The sequence below is a fragment of the Medicago sativa genome, chromosome 4 (genome assembly GCF_051527215.1).
Source record: "Medicago sativa cultivar Bolivia chromosome 4, Bolivia_mono, whole genome shotgun sequence".
NCBI classification, from domain to species: domain Eukaryota; kingdom Viridiplantae; phylum Streptophyta; class Magnoliopsida; order Fabales; family Fabaceae; genus Medicago; species Medicago sativa.
This window is the reverse complement of record NC_140752.1, coordinates 100376293-100402265: the sequence shown is the minus strand read 5'-3', so window position 1 is coordinate 100402265 and position 25973 is coordinate 100376293. Positions and strand designations below refer to the sequence as shown.

Here is a 25973-nt window from a genome sequence, read left to right as displayed (position 1 = left end):
GCATGTATGCAGTGAGACCGTAATTCTAAAGGTTCCAACTACACCTAAACTAACCTAAAAAAAACACAAGCAAAATGCATAAACCTGCACTGAAAATTGGGCATACCTGCCTCAAAACTAAAGGAAAAGCAATAGCAGCCACAAACACCTCAAAAATCATAAAAGTATGTGCTCTATATTGCAGATCCAACAACAAAAACAAGGCAGAACCTACACTTTGCTCTTTATATCATCAATGATTGGAGAAGCAATGATTTTCTTCTTCCTGTTTCAAATAATTTTCAATCTTACCCACCTCTAGACTTTAAGATATTACTTACTTTCATATGAAATGTACTAGCCAATGACATGGTGATTAAAGCGACGTCACTCACATTACAAAAAAAAATTGATTGAAAATACTCACGCAAAATCAGAACCAACGAATTACTTAATAATAAAAAAAAGGAGTTTTGACATTAATAAGCTGTCAAAAATAAGACGAAAGCAAAGTCGAAATAGAAAACAAATAAAATCCTTGTACCACACTAAAAAAACAAATAAAGTTGAATTCAACAACTTCGAGTGACTCAGTTGATTTGTTCGACCCTCCTTGACTGTTTTGCACCTGCCAAAGTTGTCTCATTCAATAAGTTTGAAGGATCCAATATCAAATCCAATGCTATCCTGAGTCTTGTACCTTCATCAACCTATAACATACATATCATATTTATCAGTAAAATTTACGTAAAAGCTAAAATACAAAAGTAATTGAAAAGGAAGTATGTCATACATCAATCTGATACTCATTTGCGCCTTTTTCCATCATCCACTTTATGACCCATATTCCACAATCATTCCTAACATTGAATTTCATGATTAGATAACATATAAGCAAAAAAAAATGAAAATAAATATGAATTACGTACGAGTTTGCTGCCTGCATTCCCAAATCATTCGGAGTGACTAGGCTAAATTCGGATATGTTCGGTTTATTTCTTGTCCAAGTCATATAAAAAGAGGAGTCCATGAGGAACTCTTCCATATACAAAGCCTAAAGCCAAACAATGTTTGTTAGTGATATGATATAAAATTTGTATTGAAGGTATAAGGAAATCTATAAACATACATAATTATAAGGATATAATTTTACCAATTTCTTAATGCTTCGCATCCTGTCAGCACGGGCTGAATGACTTGGAAGTGAGTCGAGATAAATTAACTCTTTTTTGTCAAAGTCGATCACAAGCAGGAACCAATGTGAGCATTCAGAATCATGCACTGGTAAAAATATCTGTATACATTCACAGATAATATTTAGGCGAATATATTATACCTATGTGTCGTGTAATGATATTGTTTTGTGAATTACCTTTGAAATCTTATCAAAGGTCCCCATAAACTTGTTATGGTATTTTTTCATCATGACCTGTGTTTGTGCCTTCCATGCCAGCACATATTGCTATGATAGACAATATTTTTAGTGACAATTAGATATATGTGAAGTAGTATATTAAAACAAATCTAATTAAATTAATAGGCGATAGAAAATTATGTGAGTTTGTACCGAGAAAATGGTCGGCAAAAACCAAATTCCTCTTTTTGTCACTTCATTCTTTGCTTGATAAGTCAACATACACACAGCTAGATTTATTATCTGCAACAATGTGAAGATATTATGTTAAAATGTATATCATATATGACAAGCATTTTCACATTTAGATGGTGCATAACAGTCAAACAACAAACATCATGTTTGAAATAAAAATTGCTCCAATGAAGAATATTCATCCTTTTAACAAAACTGTATTTGGACCTTTTCACATATGCCTCACTCTTATAGAAGATACACAACACAATTACTAATTTTGGTTTTAAGAATACAAAATAATTAGATCGTGCATTACCTTTCATTTAAAATCCTTATTAGTTTTCAAAGCAACATATATGCATTAAACTAAAATATTCACGTAATCTCATACACTTTCTAGTCATTATCAGCAATAAATTTTCAATCATGTATATCAGGTTCTCATCTATCTACCATAATATGCATATTCAAAATATGATTTTCCAATCATAAAACTTATCATATGATGATAATCATGAATTAATGCAACACCTAACTAAATCATGACGACAGTACAAAAATGAAAATGCTGATAAAACTATAGTAAAGAATTGCTTACTTTCAGTTCAATGTGCAGTCTGTACAAAACATTATATTGAAGTTTATTCAAAACAAATAAGTTCTTATATTAATACTCCATTTAAATGCCAACGAGTTTCATGATTCAGACTAGTAATATAATGTTTCAAAAAAAACAAAAGACCTTAATATATAAGACCTTGTTTCATCTGTAATTGTCATATTTCAATACCATAAAATATATATATATATATATATATATATATATATATTTGATAGATAGAAACTGAGACCATATACAGGAAGAAAAATAACAGAATTTGAAATTTCAGAAAGAAAAAAATAGCAAATGGAAATAATGTTAAACAAAAATAAGATTACTACGTCTTGGTCAAGCATTTCTCTAGGCTTCAGACACTGTAGAACCTCTCTTGTTCCTTCACAGTAAGGTATGTCTGAGACAATCAAGACCTGTTTGCTGCAAATAAAAAAATGAACAGTTTTTGTCACTTCTAATGTTTATATTTTTCTAAGAAACGATAATATTAAATGAAATGTTAAATGTATGACTAACTCATCAGTTGAACGGCCAAACAAATAAGATGCCATATCACATTCGTCAGAGTTCAAAGTCATTGCCTTCACTGGTTTAAATACCGAAGACAACCACTGCATGAACATATGGCATAAAAAAAATTAATGATGAAAACTATAATAACAATTATACCAAATGAGTAACATAAAGGTAAATTACTTACATTAGGAATAAAAGGTCCACATAATTTACTGTGAGTGTCTTGGCTTTTTTGGGATCTAATGTAGAACCCAGTTGGAGTGCTGGCTACGACAAGAGGTGTGCTGCTGTTTTTGTTTTTACCTGATGGTAAAAACACTTTCCGAAACATTTCCTTGTCAACGGGTTCACAGTCCTTATTGCCATCTTCCTTATCAGCATTGACACTAGACATTGGAACTGGTTGGTGCGTGAGGTTCTTCAATATCCCTTTGATCTCTTCCAAGGATAGCTCCATCTTAGCCATCCTTTGTTTTAGCTCCTGTTCACATGTTAGCAAATTTTTCATAACTACATGTCAAATATATGTAAGTAGATAAACCGTGTGAATTGATACTACAAATGAATTACCTCATGTTCACATGTTGGATTCCAATCTTCAAATATTTCTTTTCCCTTGTTGGAATCCATATTTGTGTCTTCTTCACTGCAAGTTCAATCAGTAAGATAAATGACTTACTTGCTTTGAAATACATATTTATAATCACGTGTTGCTCAACATTACAAAAAAATCACGTGGTCAACAACTAAATGGAAGTTGAGAAAAAAGAGCTAAAAAATAGGTGCACAAGCTTTTTGAGAAAAATACTAAGTCAAAATTAACCAAACAAAGGTACATGTGGCTATTTTTTTTGGAAAGGAAGGTACATGTGGGTTAAATTATCAAGAGATATTTACCAAAATAAAAACCAATCAAAGAAATAATAATAATAATAATAATAATAATAATAATAATAATAATAATAATAATAATAATAACTTTTACCCATGCTACATAGATAAATCAATTCAACATAAACAATATTTTAAGATTTTGAAATATATATGAACTGATGAAGAATGTATATAACGTTTAAGAGTCATCAAATATATATAAAGTTCCTGTTCGTGTTATTTTGATGAAAGTTACAACAACTTATTGATTTAGATTATAGAATTAGATCAAACTACAAAACGTCCATCATTCTTGGCTGATACATTGTAACATATTGCTAAAATGATTTAAAAATTCTACAGGGTTATAGTATCATGAACATAAACAGTAATTTAAGTTGCGGCAACGCCGCAATTTAAAATATAAAATGACTGCAAACATCAAAATGCTGATATATTTTTAACGATATAATCCTTTTCAGACGCATTGTATGATCAAGCTCAACGACATAGGTTCTGTACATCAAGCTCAACGTCCATTTGCGTATACTTTTTTACACTCAATTAATAACTATTTTATGCACCACAGAATGATCCTAATGTTTTTGATTGATCAGCACGGATTTCACACCAAATACGACATGCACATGCAAAAGGCTGGTTTGTACAGTGTCTGACCCTCTATGATAACCCATTGTAAAACCATGTCTAACAGACAGATATGTCACACACGTATAAAGTTTTAGGAAAATTGATCAAAGTTACGGTGAGACCGCAGTTTATAATATATAAGCAGTTCATACATAAAGCGCCAACCATTACAAAGTTCTTGTAATATAAGCTGGGAAATTGATCAAAGTATCGGTGAGACCGAAATCTTGCGAAAAAGCTATCTAATGGACATATTATACTGAACACAACCATTGCAAAGTTCTTGTAATATAAGTTGGGAAATTCAACAAAAAACGAGCACTTGTGCAAGTTTAAATTTAACGGAAATAAGATAAATCAGTATATTTGGTCCAGCAATATGATAATGCACTTTTACTGTCACAAATAAAAACTCTTTTAATAATAATAAGAATAATATTATTATTATTAATAATAATAATAATAATAATAATAATAATAATAATAATAATAATAATAATAATAATAATAACAATAATAATAATAATAATAATAATAGACAAACAAATCACAATTATAAGGAAAAATATGAGTACCTATCTGGAACCAAATTCACAAAAGGTCTTCCCTGAAAAAACTGCTCCTTTTTTTTGTCTGAAGAGGGTGACATAGTTGATCCATTGCAAACCTCCGTTCGTCGGCGTTTTATTTCAACCATGGCTGAATGAAAAATATACACATGTTTTTGTTGTGTCAACTAGCGCGAAAAGTATACAAGTATATAAAAGAAAACAAGAATCTGAAATAAATTCTAGTAGTCATCTCATATCTTCTTCACAATTGACTCAGACACACATATAAATTGCTCTCTATCTTAGCAAGATGTCTTTTTTATATAACAACTTTAAAATGTTTTATCATTATAATTATCCAAGTAAATAATGAAATGAAAATGAATTCTTCAAAAAAAAAATAAAGAGTAATGGAATGAAGATCAATTAAAATGGTTTTACCTCTTCAGAAACAAAGAATGAAGTTGTGAGGAAAGGAAGGTGAAGGTAAGAAGTGAGGGAAGTTAATGAATAGTGGATGAGGAAGAGTCTCACAAACAATGAGGCAACGTGTGTGTAAAGTAGAGGGAAAAAAATTGATGCCCGCCCAATGTATAATTTTTGTTTTTTGTTTTTAATGTAAAATGCTTTTACCATGAATTCAAGCCATGTTGCACACGTATGAGTAGTGGAGCTAAATTTTAGCTCACGATCTAATTAACTTGGTTTTAAATTTTCTCCTTTATTATCACTTTTTAAATTTAATTTTTTTTTGTTGCTACATTTTGAATTAATGAAATATACATGTATAAGTAGTGGAGCTAAATTTGAGCTCACGATCTAATTAACTTGGTTTTAAATTTTCTCCTTTATTATCACTTTTTAAATTTTTTTTTTGCTACATTTTGAATTAACGAAATATACATATATAAGAAAAATGAATAATAGTTCAATGAAGGATAAAAAAAATATGGTTTAGTCTCAGACTGGAATTTTTTTTACTTTAAAATATAAACTGATATATGAAAATATCCCCAAAATTGAATACACGGAAGCAAATATATAAGGATGAGAAAGAAGTCCTAACATGTGATATCTATCAATTATCTTAAAAGTGAGGATTCCCTCTGCTCAAATAAGCAGTGCAACTTAGATGATACCAACTTTGTTGGCAACATCCAATGCATCATAATCTGGAGTCAACCGAACATATGCTTTATTCGAACCATCAGGCCTGATCAAAGTGTTAACTTTCTTGGCCTGATTATTGACTCTATACTCAACAAATCAGAAAATGTTTTGATACAAATTGCAGCCATTGCAAACAACATTTGGTTTGCTAAGAATCTAATCATTTTTGAAGATAGATATTTACCCGAGGAAGAAATAATCCAGAAAGCAATCCACAACATCAGTGAGTTCCAGAGTGCTACCTTCAAGCACCTATCTCAGATCCGCTTCAACCCCTTCCAGCTCGTTGTTCGGTTCGCGTTCTCCATTCCAAATGGACCAAACTAGAACAAGACTTCGTGAAAGCCAACAGTGACGCCAACCTTCTTTTATTTTTTTTTATTTCTTTTGGTATAATATATTATAATTGTTTCCTTCTTAGGTACAATCTACCATAGCTAATATTCTCACAGCAATGGCAGAGAGTATCTTCATGAAAATCTACAACAAAGATTCTATGGTATCACCGCTAACTCTGATTACAATCAACATAATTAATGGTATGTGCTACTGTTATCATAGGCAAGGCCAATGAAATAAAACAGAAAGCATATTAAATGGGGATAAACAAATTAGCAAAATTTGTAAGACACTAAAGTAAATATACAATTTTAAAAAAAGATAAAAATAATTGATGAATTGCATTCATGAGTGCCGGATTCCATTCAACATACTTCGGAATTTGTTTGTGGATGATTTTTTGACAAGTTTTTAAGCATCACAAGAAACTTCAGCCTCTGCTAGTTTGTCTATGTTTTTGGCATAACCAGAACTAACAATCTTTTTCCTTGCACTATTGCAACTTGTCAATGACATTAAGATAGAGATTAAGAACTTTTTGTTACCTGAATTTCCCTCTTCTGGATCAAGCAATTGCAGAAGCAGGGCTATGTTATGATCATCTTGAACAAACCTCTTTCTATTTCTAGGTACCATGACCATACCAGAGAGTGCCTCGGCTGCCACTGTTGGCTTTCACGAAGTCTGGATCTGGTGAGGCTTTTGCACGATTGATTGCGATTCAAGGGGAGTTTGAAAGTGACAACGAAAAAGTGATAGGTATGGTGAAGATTCAGGAGGATGAAGATCGAACCTATCTGGGGTCAAAGAAATTCAACATCTGAAGCTTTCCTTTGACTCCTGTCTTTTTAGATTCAGTCCAAGAATGGTCAATAATGTTTCTCATAATCTGTCCCAAAAAAAAAAAATTCTGCCCCAATTACATAGAAATATAAGTGAGGTGTATTTTTATGACCTGATGAATTAATAAAATTTCCTTTGTGATTAAAAAAAACGATAATAAAAATTAAAAGTTCAATCTTAAAAAATGTGTATACCATTAATATTATTAAGATTTAATATTTTTTTTATAGTGATTGTTAAGATTTAATTAATAAAACTAGAAATATTGTTAAGGTTAAGATTTAATTAATATTGTTAATATTTTTTGGTAGCAAATGGAGTTTGCTCAATTTTTTTTTTAAATAAGTGATTTTTTAATTAAAAAAGCTATAATAAACGGGCTCTAAATTAAATTTTGCAAAACGACCATTATGCACATGAAATGATTGAATTTACTCTTATATTTCATTGACACAAACAATATACTCTTTATGTTCCTAAATACAAGTCGTTGTCAACCACTTCACACATGTCAATCATCAACTTTGACTATTAACATATTTAATTTTTTTTAACCAAAAAGTAGCCTCAACTATGTGTCAAGGTCTCAAAATGTATTAACCAAACCAAGAGGAAAAGAAACAAAAAGGAACTCAAATTGAAACAGACCAATCCAACTTAGAATATCAAATAAAGTTAACTGGACCATTGGATATGACCAAATTGTATTAAGAATGAAACAAGATCTAGAATTTCATCGATGAGAATCTTTCGTATAAATCAATTCGATAAACTACCCCTTCCAAAACTTACTCAACATGAAAGGACACTTCTTCTTAATTTGAAACAAACCCAACATGCTCACGATATCAAATAAAATCAATAGGATCTTTGGTTATGATCTAATTAGACTGTAAATGAAATAGAAACTTGAATTCCGACTATTGAGATCTTTTGTATAAGTCAATCCGAGAAACTACCCTTTTAGAAAACTAGTCAACACGAAAGGACACTTATCGTTTGATTGAAATGGACCCAACCGACTCACAATATCAAATAAAATCGATCGGACCGTTGGATATGACCTAATAAAACTGAAAATGTAATTGAAAACTGAAAATGTAATTGGAACGTGAATCTCGTCTATCAGAATCATCCGTATAAGGTAATACGATAAACTACCCTTTTGGAAACCTTGTCAACATCTAAGAGCACTTCTCATTTGATTGAAACAGATTTAACCGACTTATGACTGTTGAGGAAAATCTCTAATTAATTTTAAAGATAATAAACCTTGATGATTAAGGAATTAATGGACTTTGATTAATTTCTTGGTATTTAACTTGTGCTATTGAGTGTTTTATTAAGACCGGAACAAGGTTTAAATTATATCAAGATTCAAGAAATCAAAGGACATTTGGTTTTATGAACTAAGTATGAGGTTAGAAAGTTAGTTCAGAATGTTGCTTAGTGAGTTGATCAGAATGTTCAAGCAAAGGTCAGAAGGTTGTTCTTATACAAGCCAATAATATCAAGAACATGCAAGTCACTTATGACATGAACAAATGTCCAAAAAAGTACGTTTGCATGGATCAATCAAACAATAAAGGCATTTACAAAGCTAAATGTCAAAAAGGAAAGTACTAGGAATATTCCAATGTGAATATCATCCTAGATGTTGCAATTAGTGCACTTCAGTTATGTTCAGTATTAGGATTGATTACATCAAGTAGAAGTCTTACAAATCATCCTAAGTGAAAACAAATGGAACATTCTGATGATCAAAATGTTCAACTCTGCATATGTTTCATACTATGAACAGTACAATAGGTGAAAACTTAAAAATCAAAGCAAAATGGAGATCTGGTCCTGTTCAATCAAAGAAGGACACGTATGAGATATGATACAATACAATATCCTTGCATATCACATAGAAGCATAGGCCTGAAGATTGCAGATCCACTACTCTCTCTCCTGCACACAATCCAATGTAGATCTGGAGCAACTTTATCTAACTTTATCCAACATTCTGATGTTCATTCATATATGAAACGCATATGACAAACCCAGAAACTCACTCATGTGTTCATTCAATGATGGATATTACCCTGAAAATCATATGAAACACATATGACAAACCCAGAAACTCATGTGTTCATTCATATATGATGAACCTAGACGAATATCTGATGAACATCAACATTCTGATGAAGAACACAACAACATTCTTATGTTCAGAACGTTTACCCAGAATTTCAAGTAAAAGTTTGTGGGGTCCAGGACACGTGGCATAACACCATTGGACACCCTACAACGGCTATATGAGCTCAAAAAAATCTATAAATAGATATCAAAGGCTCAACATTACTTGCACCATTGCAAAGCATACAAGAAAACATTTGAAACGTGTTTGAAGCTCTTGCAATTTGAATTGATCATCACTGAGATTCTTTATATCTTCCTGTAGTGTAAATCAATTCTTTCTGTTATCTCTTTAAAAATAACTTTTCCTTCCATTCTATTGTTGTGTGTTTCTACAAACACTTAAACCTCATACAAATTGTAATCAAAGTCTCATCTAGCTTTAGGGGTACTAAAGTGTTAGTTTGAGCAAAGATTGTAAAAGTCTAAGTGGGTAACTTAGCAAGAAGGTGCAAGCCTGTTGAGGCTTAGAGAATACAAGTTTGTAATTGTTCAGGTGAACAAAGGTTGTAAGGTGTAGGATTTGAGAGGTTATCTCAAGCATTATAGTGGAAACTCTCACAAGATTGTGAGGAGTGGATTAGCCCACATTGGGTGAACCACTATAAATCTTTGTGTGTTATTTCTCTCTTCCTTATACTCTTTAATTTCAATATACACTACACACACAAACACATTTACTTTATTAAACTATTTTTACATAAGAACTTCAGAACGTTCTGAAGTCACTTCACTAACTTAAACATTCCAAGTAAAACAACTTGAGAATTAATTTTAAGTTGCATGATAATTTTTTAAAGGGTCACAATTCAAACCCCCCTTCCTTCTGACTATATTATCTACTTCAATGACATCAAACAAAATTGATCGTACCGTTGGATATGACCTAATTAGACTGCAAATGAAACATGCAAATATGATTGCTTACTCATTAACTAGAGCGACCATTTCTTATGTTAGTCAACAAGTTTATGTTTATGTTACTCTTCATATTCTTCCTTCTTCTTTTTTTATCAATGATATCAAAAGAAAGAGGAAACTATGTTATGCGTTGAATAATTTGAACATTGTGAATGATATTGTCACAATATTAATTGTTATTTGAAATTTACATGAGACTTGTTGTTGGGTTGTTTTGTAGCAACAGACGACCGAATGCAGGCATCACTTTGGTTTAAACAACTTTAAGAACTTAATTTACACGAGGGATAATAAAGTTTAAGATGAATAATTATGCTTTTTTATTTATTTATTTCTCACATGTCTCTTTCTATTACAGCTAAACTTGTTCGATGAATTCCTACACAACAAATTTAAGTACCTCTCTTGATAGAAATGTGAATTGTTGTTCATTACATTATAAGAAACTAGTCCCCTTTCATCTAATCTCTAGATAATTTTATTTTGTTGATAGAAATGAGTGCCTAAGCCCGGTAATCTCCATGTTACGGGTAATTTAAGTTACACATATTACAAATTTTAGTCTCCAAATATTATACACTTTGTCCCTTGATTAAAATGACATAAATTACCAAAGTGTCTAACGTATACAAATAAGAGAAACAAAATGTATACAATTTGTAATTTAAAAGACATAGAACGAAAAAATTTAAGGGACCAAAATATATTGTTTTAGTAAAAAAAATTGAAAAAGCAAAAACTAATTTATTAAATATATAGTTTTCATATAAAATATTCATCTATTTATATTACTTTTTAATCTTACCATGTTGCATTCATTACATAATTTAAAAATTACTAACATGCTATTGTGTGAAACGTTACTCCAATGATAAGATTTTGCAACATTTACTCCAATGTTGCAGTTAATTAGTCAAAATCTTAAATCTTAGCATGTTCTCCCATAAATCCTAGTCAAAACCAACAATACCACTACACATGGAAATGGAACGAAGCAGTTGTTATGACCTCTATATTTTGATAACCAATTTGTATAGCTATCACAAAAGGAATAATACGATCCATCAACAAAAACAAAAAAATGATTAATTTATTTGAGCCTATCAGGTACATTTGAAACTATGTGCACTTATATGGATGGATTTCTCACATGCATCTGACATACGAAAATTGATTATCTCAATTGAAATCCTCTTCTTTTTTTTCAATTGTTGCATCTCAACCATCAAATTCAATCTCTCAATCGATTCTTTTTCAATGTAGTTCGGTTTTTGTTTTTTGTTCTTTCAAACAATCATAATATTAGATTTGGTTTCCTTCAAGACTATAAAGAATCTCCTCAAATTTTTTAGAATAAATTGTTATGGAAAATTTCATCAAATCACCACGTTTCCTTCGTGTAATTTATCCACAACTAACTGCAATGTAACAAACTAGCAATTAGAAATCTAGAAATAAACTAGAACCAAGGTTATGAACAACCAATTGTGACAAGAATTTAATGATTTTAGCCTACAACCTAGGTATATAATTTTCGCAATGAATGAGTGCGAATAAGATCCTCAAATTTATTTTTCAATTAGAGGCCAAACAGCAGAGGACTCTCTATTTCAAGCAATATCAATATTGCTTTTATGATAATTACATTAGAAATCTTCTTTTCAATGAAGAAAAATATCATAATGCCTACAATCAATTGATAGTTTTGCTAAAATTGAAACTAATATTGGCACTAGCAGTACATGATTATAATGTTGTCACTCCATTCTTAAGTTCACAGAAATAACTGCGGGATTGAAGACCACGGAAGCATTTTTGAATCCCAAGTGTTGCCTGCAAAAACTGTTTTCTCTTATCCTCCAGTGCACCGGTCTACAAAACAAACCAGAGCACATGAATAACAAGGTAAACAAAAACACAATATGCAAGACTATAAAAAATCAAATTTTTGTTTTCTTTCAACAGTCCTAATATTTGATTTAGTTCAATTTTTAGCTCCTTTTTTCAACTATCCTAATTATTCATTAATAATAGCAAATTGTTACAGTTGGGGTCACAAGGAAGCTATGGCAGCACAGCAACAAAAAAAATCATGAGGCTGGATAATGAGTAAAAAAACGGATAGCCATGAAAATCAAGACTACTTCCTACTAACCATTTACGCATACCACTGCCTCACAATCAACACCAAGGTACGAACAGTCGGAGGTTCCTGGCAAAACTCCATCCGTTGCTGTCCTAAAATAACAGCAGCTGCTGCCATAGTTGACCGTAGCAGCACATACCAGCAGCACAAAAGTGAAGAAAAAAAAACCCCACACCCGAGACAAAAAATCCCACCAACTACCACAGCCACAACATCTATTGTTAAGGATCGGAACAAGATGGAGCCACCCTCAACAGAGCTTAACTCTCACGCAAAATGTTGCCTCAACAGGCACTCATTCGGATTCCAACTCCATTCATGATACAAGCAAGTCGGAATTTCTAGTCTAGTCAAACACCACCTCCATGACACCTTAATATCCTCCACAATAGATTCCACATCAATCGGCTCATTCTTTGAAGGCATCAAATTACATTCAAAGATATTTAACTTGGTTCAAGCTTACCACAACTCTAAACTCCATTAGTAGCTCCTTCATTGATGGTTGAAAATGCTTCGGACCAGTCATTCTAATGCACTAAGTAACAACACATAACTACTTCCTAAAATATTAGGAGTTTATTTGAACCATGACTATAAATGGTATATGACAATCCTTACAAAAAAAAACTGAACATAAAAACTGTTAACAACCAAAGCAAAATCTATCAGCAGTTAGCACAGTTACCAAGTAACTTTCTGATAATTTCTAAAGCAATAACCAAAGCTTCAGTGGCGGAGCCAAAAAAAAAGCTCGGGTGGGCCACTAAAATTAATTATAACATATAAACACAAATTAAAGTTGTAATAAGCATTAAGTACGAAGTTGAAATGACGGAGTTTGACTAAGAAGTTAGGATGGATACTTAAATAATTAAGTATTTAACAACTACTATAAATTATGAAACCTTTTTGTACATTACGACAGTTAACTGAGGGAATTTTCAGTTGACATGACAATATGCCAAGTATAAGCATCACAAAAATCACGTATGCCACTTTTGAAACCGCGGAAAACTATAAACGTTGAAAAAATTGTTTAAAGACTCGCAAAATAGACCTATAATTGACTAATTTAAATTTTTTGGGTGGGCCACTACACCAGTTTGCTGGAATTTAGATCAACAAAAACCTAAAACAGACACAAAATTGTATAAAATCTCGCAAAGTAGACCTATGATCGCTAATTTTTTAATTTTTTCGGGTGGGCCGTGGCCTACCCTAACCCATGAAGGGCTCCGCCACTGCAAAGCTTCAAATGAATAAATTTTAGAGGAAAACAAAACCTTTACCTTGACAAAGTGAAGTAGGAGAGCTGAAGAAGTGTGAACGGCGAAAACCACAACAATCACAACTACACCACCAAAGGAAAACCAAAACTACATCAACCAAAAGTTCCATGAGGCCGTGAACTAAAACGCAAATACAACGGGGTTCATTGGACAACTACAAACTCCACTACAATGCTATAAAGTCTAAAGAAAAAACCTGCAACAAATATCCTCTCTGTACTAGAGGATAGACACACCACTAATACATAAAAGCCAAAACACAAGAACTCCAATGCTAAGTAAGTTCCAATATACAAAAATCAGAGAAACTAAATAGTTCTTTATGGATTTTTCTAATAGTTCCTTTGCTTTTAACTCTAGTACTATCCTCAATTGTATCCACCCTAATAACTAGTGGCTGCTCATGTCTTCTCTTTGTATGACATAACCAAACAAGGCAACATTCAATGAAGTCTAGCCCCTCTTGTGAAAAGACAAAATACATAGAACAGACACACAGATTGATTCTTTCCTTTTGAATAAACTAGCTAGACATCCAGTAAAATCTATTAAGTAATCAACACCATTCCTGTCAATTTGTCTTAAAATTAGCAGTTAAAAATTAGAAGTTCATCATCAAACAATTATGCAGCGAGGTGTGGTGATATCAAGATTGATGTGGCTAGAGATACAATTCAAAAGCAAATAATTTTCAAATTTCCACAATCCATATAGAGATAAAACTATCAAGTGTGGTGCAATGCATTAGAGTACCTCTATTATCACTTATCAGCAAAATTGGAGTGATAGTGCAATCTTGTAGCCTCAAACATCTTTGAAACCTCACGACCAATCAAAGTACCAACGCAGAAAAGGTGGTGGAGCTTCATCTTCTTCATCCTCTAATCCCACACCCCCGCCAACACCAACGTTTCTATTACTTCTTCTTTTCCTCAAAGAATCTTCATTCTTTAAATTTTCATCATCCTCCTCCTCAAGAATGGGCTTGGGCATGGGCCTAGGATCGGGCTTATTGATCTTGATTCAGACATGGAAGCATCATGTTGAAGAGGTGAAGGGGAGAAATCGGGAGGTGACGGTGGAGGAACAGGGATGTCGACGGGTTTTTGAGGTGGTACTGGTATGTAGGAATTATCACCGGCGGTGGTGCCGATGCCGATGCCCGTGGTGGTTGATTGAGGATTATGACACGATGAGTGGGAGAAGATAAACAGTAAATAAAAATAATGAATTTGGGGTAAATTTGCAAATGTTTAAAATTCACAACTATTAAGACATTTTAAAGTTTAAATCCAAATGGATGGTTAGATGTGTGACAAGTTAGATGGGTAAGGAAACCCACCATAGTGCGATGGGTAACAAAGAATTTCCCTATTTTAAGAAAGAGAAATGATATTTGTACAACCATTTTGTGACAACTTTTAAACAACTTTCTCTCTCTCATACTCACGTTATATTCTTACTCTCTTTCTTCTTTTTTCTCTCTTCATTGTTTTTGACAAATAATTAAGAAGAGAGAAAAAGGAAGTTGTCATAAAAGTTGTTAGCAAATGGTTGTTCAAATATCATTGCTCTTTAAGAAAGGCAATTGACGTGACAACGGATCATGAAATGTATGTGTAAAATAAATACATTAAAAAGGGTCAAAACTCAGAATGAAATAATTTGATTTAATGTGTATATAAAATAGTTGTATTTTTTTTTTTGAAATAGTGTAAAATAGTTGCATAGTACATTGACAATGGCAATATATGCAAATATATAAGATTTTTTTTTAGAGATCAAATATATGGTTGGATTTTTTTTTTGACGGTAAAAAAATTTCATTCATTCAACAGCTAAAATAGCAAAATTACAATCAAAATGATCATGAATTGGGACAATCCTCATCCATGGTTGAGAGCAGTACAAGTTATCAAGATAGCTAAAATCCCTCTAAGAATACATATAGTACTTTCAGAAAACATTGAGGCAGTAATAAACTAAAATACAAATCGTAACAACCAGGCAAGGATCTTCCACATATGACTAAAGGTCACTAATAATTTGAGATCCATAGTCTTTGATTTCATCCGATGGTTGGATTTTTTTTTGAAAGGAAAATATATGGTTGGATTTGATTTGTAAATATGTATGTATAGTATGTTATGTTATTTTAAAAAAAAAAAGAGTATGTAGTATATACACCCTCCAGTCTTATTTATAAGAAAACTTTGACTTTTTTGATTCATTGCAACTTTTGACTTTTGGAAAGTTAGGGAGTATATTAAAAAAAGTGTCAATTTTTTTATTTTTAATTTTTCAAAAGAAAGACGTCTCTTATATTATTACTCCCTCCGTTCCTTTTTAAGTGTCACTTTTAGAGATTTTTTTTGTTCCTATTTAAGCGTCACTTTACATAGTTCAATGCAACATTAAATGTTATTTTACCAATATTATCCTTCTTTATTAGGCTAAACTGTACTTTTTGCCCTTTAAGTTTCAAAATGTTGCAATTTTGGCCCCCTATTAAAAAAAATGGCAAAAGTGACCCCCCATGTTTAGGGAAATATGCTCTTTTGACCTTCTAACATAAGAGAAATATGCTTTTTGACCCCTTATCTTTAGAAAAAGTTGCAAGTATGGCCCTTTTTTTGGGACATGTGGCCTCTTCTCAGCAATTTTTGGATGAAGGGGGCCAAAAATGCTATTTTTTTTAATAGGGGGCCAAAATTGCAACATTTTGAAACTTAGGGGGCAAAAAGTGCGTTTTAGCCTATTTATTATTGTGAAGAGAGAAATATATGTAATGAGATATTAAATAAATAAGGTTATTATAGTAAAAATAGAAATTATTAGCAACATTTATTGATTGTTTTGGTTTATCTAAAATGTCAAAATGTGACGATTAAAAAAGAACAAAGGTAGTATTATATAATAATTAGGGATTTGAGATAAAAAGAAGCGATGAATCTAATCTTTTGTTCCCTTTGGTTTTGAAGAGGGACATCACCATCATCATTCGCTGAAGACAGAAATAATCACATCTTTTAAGAATGAATTAAAACTCGGCACCACTCAACTCAACCGAAGTTGCTCCGCCGCCGCCGTCATAAACTCCGTTCATCCAGGTTCTTTTTTTAATTTTCTGATAATTGATAGTTAAATCAGAATTATTAAGATAATAGTCAATTTTCCTTTATTAATTTTAGGTTTTGTTATATGCTAGTGCTGATGGCGAATAAATCTAAAGAAGAACCGAAAACTGCTCCTGAGTCTGATAGATGGTACAATCTAACCTTAGGATCTTCTTTCAAAGATGATTCCTCTAACAAATACTGCACTCTTCGATATGAATTTAAGCCTGCTTCAGTCGATAAGACTAAGCCTGGATTACTACGCAAGACCAAAGAGAATAGAGTCTCTGTTGAATTTCACAACAATCAGATTGGAAAACCTAAAGTCACATTTGAGGGTAATAGCGAGGAATACAAAGAAAATGATGCTGTTTTGTTCTTTGATGGTCAGACACTTCGATTGGAGCGTCTTGATAGGGCTGTAAAGCAACTGCGCCATCTTCGTAAGCCTGGTGAGTCTTCAGCTGCTGCGGCTGGATCTGTTACTGCCCCATCTGGACCGGCTTTGGATCTTCGGTCATCTCCTATTGGGAAGCCTGTAAAACCAGCCTCTTTTGGTAGTGGCAGGAGTTCAAATCAAGCTATACCAGTAAGTGCCTACTGCCAATTATATTTAGCATAGTTGTTGTAGTCTAGTTCATTACATCATAAAAATGTATGCTGTTGGAGACCATCCTTTATATGCTTATGTTATCATATATATTAAGATTTTCAGTGTTTTTATGGAAGTTGATACTTTACTGAACCTGGTATGCACGTAGTTTGTCCGTTAATATCATATACTTATCCTTGTCGTACCGCTAGAACATCAATCTATATTTGTAAATAAGTATTTAATTTTTTATTGGGAGGGGTAGTGTAAACTTGATTGTTTACATACGCACATACATAGATACATATGTTTCACTCGGCTACTCTCTTTTTTTTTTTTTTTTTTTTACGTTAAAAGAAAGTGGATTATAGAATGATTTGAAGTTGGTGATTTATATTTTTGAGGTTGGTGTATGTTGGGCTTTTAGATGAAGAACAAATACACTTACAAATCTCTTTTAGAAGGTTTTGATTTTGTGTGTTTTGGCTGAGCTGTTACTTCTATGGTGATGGAAGTGAAGTAAATGATTCATTTCTTGTTTTTCTTTTCTCTTTTCTTACATTTACATTGATTCTGCATAGGTTGAAGTGGAGCGTATTGATATTGGTGAACCTGAAAATACTGGTATGTCTGATCTGGTTAGAAGGTTTTTTGTAGTAGAATATCTGAACTTTGTGTAGATTTCCTTGCTTAATTGATTTTCTCGTGACATGTTGTGAGACATCCCTAGCAACACGTCTTTTTTGTATGACTTTCTGTTTTTCGGACTATATCAGTTGCATGTGCAACCTTTTCCTTCAATCAGGTACATGGAGGATATACGAAGACCCGATCTACTTTGTGAAAACATTTTATATTTTTATTTTCTAAAATATGTGTTCATTTTAACTTTCAAATAAGAAGATGTGAGACTCTTAAAGTGAACCATTTTGATGAAGAGAAGATGATAATGCTTTTCTAGAAATAATGAAAACAATTCTTTTGCCATTTTCTTTTTTCCAAAATATGCATACAATTGTTTGATTACTCCAAGAGCCTCTCATCTCCCTTTTTAGTAAATAAAATTAACACAAAGTAAACGGGGCCTAAGCTTTTCATTTTCATCTTCATCATATCATTGTAACTTGATGATGACAGATATAGACTGTTATTTGACATCTGTGAGAAATTATTTTTATTATTATATCAATTGTTGCTTAAATGTATTTAATGCATGCTTTCCAACATGACAGTTTTCGTGCTCCTTTGCTGCTTTTTCCAAAATGTCTATGTAATTTTCTATGCAGACACGTATGAATTTTTTCTGGATGTGTGCTTCATTGTTTTCAGAAGTGATGCGCACACAACTGATGAAATAGTTTGCAGTGACTTTGCTATTAATCTAATGAATTTAAATTATTTTAACGTTGTTGATGTATGACAGGCATCAAATTTGATTCTAAGAGGTCATCTGATCATCTAACTGAACTACCCACTGTTACTGCTACCTCACCAGCTGCCATAAATGGAGTTGAGGAACATCGAGAAATAGATATTAATGATCTTTTTGGCAGTGGAACACCTGAGGATGACAATGATATGGAAGAAAGGGATAATGTTGAAGAAAAGGATAATGTTGGATTTGACATGAATGTTCCACTCACTGATGATGAGATTGCTGATGTGGATGATAGTGGTGATGAGGTGGACAAAGGACCCAATGCTGCTGAGGCTCTGAGAGCCCAGGTGAATGCAGAGGGGAGAGAGGGGAGAGATGAGCAAACATCTACTTCTAGCAGTAGTAGTGGCAGTGGAAGCAGTAGTGCTAGTGGTAGTGGGAGCAGCAGCAGCAGTGACAGTGAAGGCAGCGACGAAGACTCAGTTAACTCAATATAAAATTGCACAACTGTGGGTTTTTTCTTACTTTTCCTTTTACCATATATCGTTTTTGCTGCAAATAATCCAATATATAGAATGTGTTTAGTAAGCCTAGGTTAGAAGAATGTAGATTCTAAAAGGTTGGGAATTTTGTTAACGCTGATATGTGTGACAATTAGAGTGCAAGAAGTTATTAATGATATGGTATATTTGCTGTTTTAAACTGTCTTTGATTTTGCTTGTCATCATTAAAACATGTACAGCAAATTTTAAGCCATACAAGAAACCCCCAACTTTTCGGGAGTGACAAACTGGGCCGTTGGAGGCTAATCTTTCAGCAATGTCAAAAGTTGACTCTCATATAGGTAAAAGGGATTTGAATCCTGAACTTAATAATAGGTTTTGTTCAGAGTGTCTTTGGTTAATCCCTGTACCATGATATTAGTAAGTGATATACATACACAGACACACATCTCTTCTGTGCTTCACTGTGCATGACCATTTCGATACTGCAAATTTGGCAGATATTCAAGAAAAGTTAAACAAATATTATTTTTATTCACAAGGCTACAGAGCAGTGTCTTCCATAGGGTGCATAAATTTCACAAAATGTCATGTAAACTATCATATCTAATTTGTTAAAAAAATATTATATATCTGAGGCTTTAGTAGTTTACATGTTTAAAAACTAGTTTACTGTCTTATTTGCTTTTGAGTGTCCAATGGGTTCTCAACGCATCTGTGGATATCTAACTTTGAGAAGGGACAAATCTGAAAGCTCACGAATTGCAGAAATGAGAGGTTGGCTCTTCCTGTTTTGTTCTCCAAACAACTAAAGCTCCACACATCTGTAACTGATTGATTCTTTGCTTCTAATAACGTTAACAGTTCAGACATTTACATGACATCAATCATTCAAAAGGGTGTGAGATTTGAGTTTCATATCTGACATGATCTACATATAAATAAGGTTATCTGATCCAGGTTGTTGTGGCATATGTCCAATGTTATTACCTATTAGGTGGTTATTTGGCACAGGTAATGTTTTTCAAAAATATATGTTCATCGTGATTGGAAACTCGGTTAACTTCCAGATTTTCCAAACTCCCTCCCTAAAGCTGTATTTCTTCTTCTTGTATACATCTTCCAATACGGATCAGCCTTATTAGGTCTTGTAATTAAATGTAGTTGGAAATAACAAAATGGTCTTATAAAAAGAGACAAAAAAAAAATTCTCAAAAAGGTCTTGTAATTAAAAATAGAGGTAATACTAATTTTACCATTGAAATCAACTAAACCAATTTTTTTTTAAGAACACGTACAACTCTAAAATGACTACTACTAAAATGAGTTGGATGAGTACTAAATTGACTTTTGCTTCATCATACTCATAAAAAATATTCCTTTTTTTGTCTTAACAACTTAGCATGACCCATTTTTTAATGATACTTTAAATATGAGTATTTGTCTAAAGAAATCATTAATGTTATTGAAATTTTGGAACTGGTGCTTGAGAGATTATTTATTTCATCTTCCATTACAAGTCTCAACAAACAAAACTCCGTAAATTAGAACGTACTGTCTGTTGTGAATCTCTCCCATGAAAGTGAAAGTATTCGGTATTCCTTCCCAGCAAGCAACATTTTCAAATTGAAGTTGCCTTGTCAGTCAAAACTAGGCTTTGAATTGCATGGTTGGTTTCTCAAATCTCAATGTATGCTCCGAAGAATGTTTTGCTACAGAAATAACAAGCAAATAATTAGGTTTGCACATGGATGGATGGAGTTATAAAAACCAGATAACATTTTGCTTGCTCAACCTGGAATAGCAGCTAATAATAACAAGTTGAGTAGTATTTTTTATTGATCTTGTCGAGCTGCTTTTACGTTGTGTTCGAGTGACTTTCTGTATTATCATCATCACTGATCAATATAGGATATTGTTTAGGGCAAACAGATAATAGGTAATTATCTCTAGTATTACCATTCATTCACATTTGATTAACCATAACAGATAGAAGTAGTTTAAGCCGGTCCAACCATTTTTTTAATTCAACACAAAATTGTACTTAGCATAGAAGAGTGATCAAGAGTTGACTATTGACATAATGACCCTCCCAATGCAAGATCTGAAAAGTATTCCCTAAAAGAAATATTATGTGTTAAAACCTAGTCTAACAACCAGTGTTGGTCCCCACAAGTACATCTAAGTAAAGGGATCCAGTTTAAAGAGAACTGAAGATTTTCTGAATTTGGACCCTACACCAAAGTCAATTATTAGCCGGATGGGGGAATAAGTTAAACTTGGTTGAATAACGCTAAGAAGACTTTATAATCTGCATAATCAAGTTACTCTACTGGTACTGGGGTCTAAATAGCATGGAATTACAGTTTTAAAGGGATGCCATGTGCTTTTTGCGGCCTTCACAAGTTGAGAAGGTATATAGAAAGGGTTTGAATCAACACGCGCACTATAACCTTGAAATTCTTTATGATATAGCTTTACTTGCTGCATAATGTAGCTGTATTAGTCTATCCGAGTGAGTATTGAATGAAGTTGAATAGTGTAGTTAAGATTATCCATCAACCGGAAAGAGTGCACACCTCCTATAGTGGAGATGCTCTAGTTAAGAGGCTACGTACGAACACCAAGGGACTAAGACCCCTTCTCCAAGAGTCAACCATAGATTAGTGTCATAGACGTCCCAAAAGATCGAAGCTTGTGCAGATAACTTAAGGTGCCATAGCCGGCCCACTATATATTAGCCCTTAAAAGACACTATGTCCTGTCAAGTATGTTTAACTCAATACATAAGCTTGATGATAAGCAGAAAACTTCTGCATAATTTTAGTAACCTACCAAATTGATTTTGAGTTCTTTCGAACATTTGATGAAATAATTCACTATCCTTGGTATATTTAAAAGCTTGCTGAAGCTGAATTGAGAACATTCACTTCACGTTTCTGGTGATAAATCAACATCATTGGTTAGTATACTGTGCTAATTGACCCATTGTATACAATGCATCTTAAACAGAACCTGAAGGTTCCTTTCCATTCACTAACACATGGATAGTTTATTTTCCATTCCAAAACTAGTACACTAGTGAAAAAGTTCTGCTAGGATTCTTGGTTTCGTGTGTGCTTATTAACTATGATCACAATATTGTTGAAATATCTATCTACACTATTAATTTCTGAAGCACCTGCGATTGGACTTATCATAAATTCTTTGCTTACGTGGTCATCTTTAATCCACTTACCAGTTATGCTTGCGTAGCAAGATGGTGCCTCCTCCGATTCCTAAACACCTTCTGCCTTCTTTGATTCCTTGATGGCTCTCTAACACTGTTTTAATAATCTGAATGTGAAGAAAACCAGCCTTTGCACTCCCTGTTTTCCTCCAATTCCTCTGCTATCTATTTTTTTCGTCATCACTGCACTCATCAAATTCAACATGGTCACTGATTTTTCTGGTTTATATCTTCCACACTTCACTTTCACCTTTCATAAAAACTGGATGCAGTTCTGCTATCAGAGCATTTGTGGTCCATATTTTAAGATCGTGTTTTTTGATTTAATACAAAGAATAAAATCTGCTTGAAATTTGGACCATCCCATATTAACCGGACATCCATTAATGCTCCGACTGCAGGACTGCATGCAATCCAGATCCCATTACTTCAGATGCTTTTGATGAAAAGAGGTGGACTAGTCAATTATGTTGGTCCTCTTGGTTGAGATTCTGAGAAACTTGTATAGTGCTTTAACGTTTGTGGTAAACCTTTCCTTTCAATACCTGGTAATGTATAAACATAAATTCAGTAGATGTTTGTGATCTTGCTGATTATGTATAACCTTTTTCAGAATATTATTACAGGAATTTCTAGGATTGAAGGTGGGCTTAATCCAACTATTCCCCAAAATGAACTTTAGTTTGTCAAAAGCTAAGAGTGTATAGTAAGTGCATGTTTGGACTGATGGTGAGTTTGGATCGATGGTGAGTTTGACATAATCACGGTGTCATCGTAATTTTTAACATAAACTACACTTCGGAGCTTTAACAAAATTGTGTCAACGTGATTTTGCCAAACTCATTGTGATTAACATGCATTAACTAACAGAACCCTATTCAATGCCATTTGATTGAACAAGTTTTCAGAGTGTTATTTTTATGAGATATGTCATATGTCTTGAAATATATGATGAGTTATTAGACATCACAATTTGAAGTATCAAATCTTTCTTCCCATGTGCTAACTTTTCCAAGTTAAGCATTACCTACTGTGAATCGCTTGAAACTTTTCCAAGCAGTATTTTCAAATAGAAGCTGACAAAACTTGATTTGCATGGTTGCTTAATGTTGAAGACCTTTCCAGAGATCTCAGAGCCTGCAGAAACTTTTGTTCACATTAACTTAACAAAAACAGCAATTAAGGAACTGCCTTCATCTTTGGGGAATTTAGTCGGGCTTCAGACCTTTGTGCCTGAAATTATGCACTGAGCTGGTGTCACTTCCAAACAGCATTGTAAATCTAAACTATCTATCTGAACTTGATTGTTCTGGCTGTTGCAGTTTAACAGAAATCCCAAATAATATCGGTAGTTTGTCATCACTGAGGGAGCTTTCACTTCAAGAAAGCAATATTGGGAACCTTCCCGTGAGCATAGCCCATCTCTCAAGTTTAGAATCACTTGATTTAAGTGATTGCAAAAGGCTTGAAAGTATCCCACAACTTCCATTGTCTCTAAATCAGTTGTTGGCGTATGATTGCCCGTCCGTTGGAATAATGATGTCAAATTCAAGGTTGGAATTTCCATCAATTTACAACAAGGATGCCTTTCAATTTCATTTCACCAATAGTCGAGAACTGGATGAAACTACTTGCAGTAATATTGGCGCTGAAGCATGGCTTAGGATCACGGAGGAAGCATATGGGTCTGTGTTTTTCTGTTTTCCTGGGAGTGAAGTTCCTCGTTGGTTCCCTTATCATTGTACGGGACGTCTCGTAACCATGAGAAAAGATTCTCAAGATTGTCCTAGCAATAAAAGGTTTGTTGGTTTTTCTCTTTGTGTTGTTTTGGGACGTGAGGATATGGATGATGCAATAAAAAGTAGTAGTAGCTTTACATACAGATTAACATTTCAATCTGATGGTCACATACATGTTCTTCCTAACTATGACAAGATAAAATGCTACTTCTATTGGAAGGGTCGAAGTAGGTTAGTTGTCCAAGATCACACATTCATATGGAAACATAACTTTTGGACTTTACTGGTATTGACCACAAGTTCTTTGATGCCCACAACTTCACTTTTAAGGTCAGCAAACATGATTATCGCCCACATTCTAAATCAAAGGTCACAGTGAAAAAGTGTGGAATATGTCCTCTTTATACCAAAGAAATTGATGATAGTGGTGGTACTAGTTGGGTGGCTGCAGGTATGTATTTAAACAGGCTAACCACCAATATATTTCTTTTTCAAGTTTCAAATATTCAAATTCTTATTTTATTTTTTTCATTTTGGAGTTCAAGTACTTTGAACACCTTTTATGGCATTCCTTGAGTTCCTTTGCGATGAGATTACCAAGTTACAAGGAGATAAAGTATGAAGTTTTCAGGGCATATGTTGATTTTCTCAGCTTTTCCATGCATGACTGCAATTTCCTTAATTTGTTTGTTACATTTTGACTGCGTCAATTTTAAGCATCATTTGAATAGGTAAAAAAATCATTACATCATGTAAAGCCTGCATCATTTGAATAGGTAAAATCATTTACATTATGTAAAGCCCAATATTCCCATTTTAATGACAAGGTTTTGACTTTTGAATGATTGTTATTAGTAGTATAAATGAATATCATTGAATTAGTCTTGTGCATAGTGTTGTAAAACCAGAATACTTTTGGTCGGTCAACGTTGGAACAATTGATGTTGTCAATGCAATTAACTATGTTTTTTTCCTTGTGCTTACCTACTTTCAATATTCAATACTTAGTCTTTGTAAAAAAACTAGCTTGGAAACCCGTGCCAAGCACGGGCTAGAATTACAACTATTATTATTATTTTTATATAAAATCTAATTAAACGGTAAATTCATTATACACAATATATTAATAAAACGCATCGTTATTGTATTTTCGATTGCACGTGTATATATTTATTTGGATTTTCGTATCATTACACAAGAATGATTTAACAGATGTAACGTCGAAAGATTAATATTTGATGCCGGAATATTTTACACGGATGACTAAAATTAATCACGGAGACGTGAGTCTTTTTTTTTTTTTATGTCTTGCATATAACTGGGGGTGTTGGAGTCTCGAGGTCTACCACTGCATATACAATTAATTGTCCATACCCAACGAATCGTCTATACCAGATGCCCTTATATATAGTTTCTTTCAAATTCCATGATTTCTAAGCAAATATTCTTACATATACAAAGTTAATATCGTGCATACACTTGATTCATCTTAACATCCAACACTAATTTGTAATTATTCAATCGTGTAGCAAATAAGTATAACAAACAACGACAAAGACACCAACTATCTATCACATTTTTTAACTAAGCATATTATAAAATAACCCATCAACAAAAACACAACAAAAAAGGCTTGAAAAAGGGACTACAAAATTGTCTTGTGCATGCACATAGACATAGGTGCTCCAAAGAACAAAGAAAAAAAAGACGGATATATAGCTGATTGTATTAAAAAAATGAAAGCAGA

General features: G+C 32.9%; 2 protein-coding genes, 1 long non-coding RNA gene and 1 pseudogene across 5 annotated transcripts; 2 read left to right on the top strand and 2 right to left on the bottom strand.

Moving 5' to 3' along the window:
- Positions 1–412: 412 nt before the first annotated feature.
- Positions 413–7146, bottom strand: LOC146934708 (uncharacterized). The gene is made up of 13 exons (XM_085706653.1): positions 6832–7146; positions 6132–6427; positions 4802–4925; positions 3273–3348; positions 2887–3183; positions 2703–2797; positions 2513–2606; positions 1547–1636; positions 1352–1441; positions 1133–1273; positions 909–1033; positions 773–839; positions 413–689 (listed from the first exon to the last, which is right to left on the bottom strand). The coding sequence occupies exons 2-13, from the start codon at positions 6166–6168 to the stop codon at positions 570–572; spliced, it is 1356 nt and encodes a 451-aa protein (XP_085562779.1). The 5' UTR covers positions 6169–6427; positions 6832–7146; the 3' UTR covers positions 413–569.
- Positions 7147–11775: 4629 nt separating this feature from the next.
- Positions 11776–15024, bottom strand: LOC146934707 (uncharacterized). 2 transcript variants are annotated; one of them, XR_015007860.1, is made up of 3 exons: positions 14423–15024; positions 12387–13756; positions 11776–12103 (listed from the first exon to the last, which is right to left on the bottom strand). It is a non-coding gene; the product is annotated as an uncharacterized LOC146934707 (long non-coding RNA). The 2 variants fall into 2 exon arrangements; XR_015007859.1 differs by having other exon boundaries at positions 12387–13731; positions 14423–15023.
- Positions 15025–16631: 1607 nt separating this feature from the next.
- Positions 16632–19457, top strand: LOC146934706 (RNA polymerase II transcription elongation factor). 2 transcript variants are annotated; one of them, XM_085706655.1, is made up of 4 exons: positions 16632–16779; positions 16878–17374; positions 17959–18001; positions 18801–19457. In XM_085706655.1, the coding sequence occupies exons 2-4, from the start codon at positions 16883–16885 to the stop codon at positions 19250–19252; spliced, it is 987 nt and encodes a 328-aa protein (XP_085562781.1). In that variant the 5' UTR covers positions 16632–16779; positions 16878–16882; the 3' UTR covers positions 19253–19457. The 2 variants fall into 2 exon arrangements, with proteins under 2 accessions (XP_085562781.1, XP_085562780.1); XM_085706654.1 differs by having other exon boundaries at positions 16861–17374.
- A 3497-nt stretch (positions 19458–22954) lies between these two features.
- On the top strand, positions 22955–25199 carry LOC146934705 (disease resistance-like protein CSA1; annotated as a pseudogene).
- The last annotated feature ends 774 nt before the right edge of the window (positions 25200–25973 follow it).

Excerpts from the sequence above, each read along its gene's own strand:
- LOC146934706 (XM_085706654.1), top strand. The coding sequence starts at position 16,871 with ATGCTAGTGCTGATGGCGAATAAATCTAAAGAAGAACCGAAAACTGCT. Across the intron at positions 17,375-17,958 it reads GTTCAAATCAAGCTATACCA|GTTGAAGTGGAGCGTATTGA; the intron begins GTAAGTGCCTAC and ends GATTCTGCATAG. Across the intron at positions 18,002-18,800 it reads TGGTGAACCTGAAAATACTG|GCATCAAATTTGATTCTAAG; the intron begins GTATGTCTGATC and ends GATGTATGACAG.
- LOC146934708 (XM_085706653.1), bottom strand. The coding sequence starts at position 6,168 with ATGTTGTGGATTGCTTTCTGGATTATTTCTTCCTCGG. Across the intron at positions 4,926-6,131 it reads CTGGATTATTTCTTCCTCGG|CCATGGTTGAAATAAAACGC; the intron begins GTAAATATCTAT and ends TTTTTCATTCAG. Across the intron at positions 2,798-2,886 it reads GTGGACCTTTTATTCCTAAT|TGGTTGTCTTCGGTATTTAA; the intron begins GTAAGTAATTTA and ends ATGTTCATGCAG.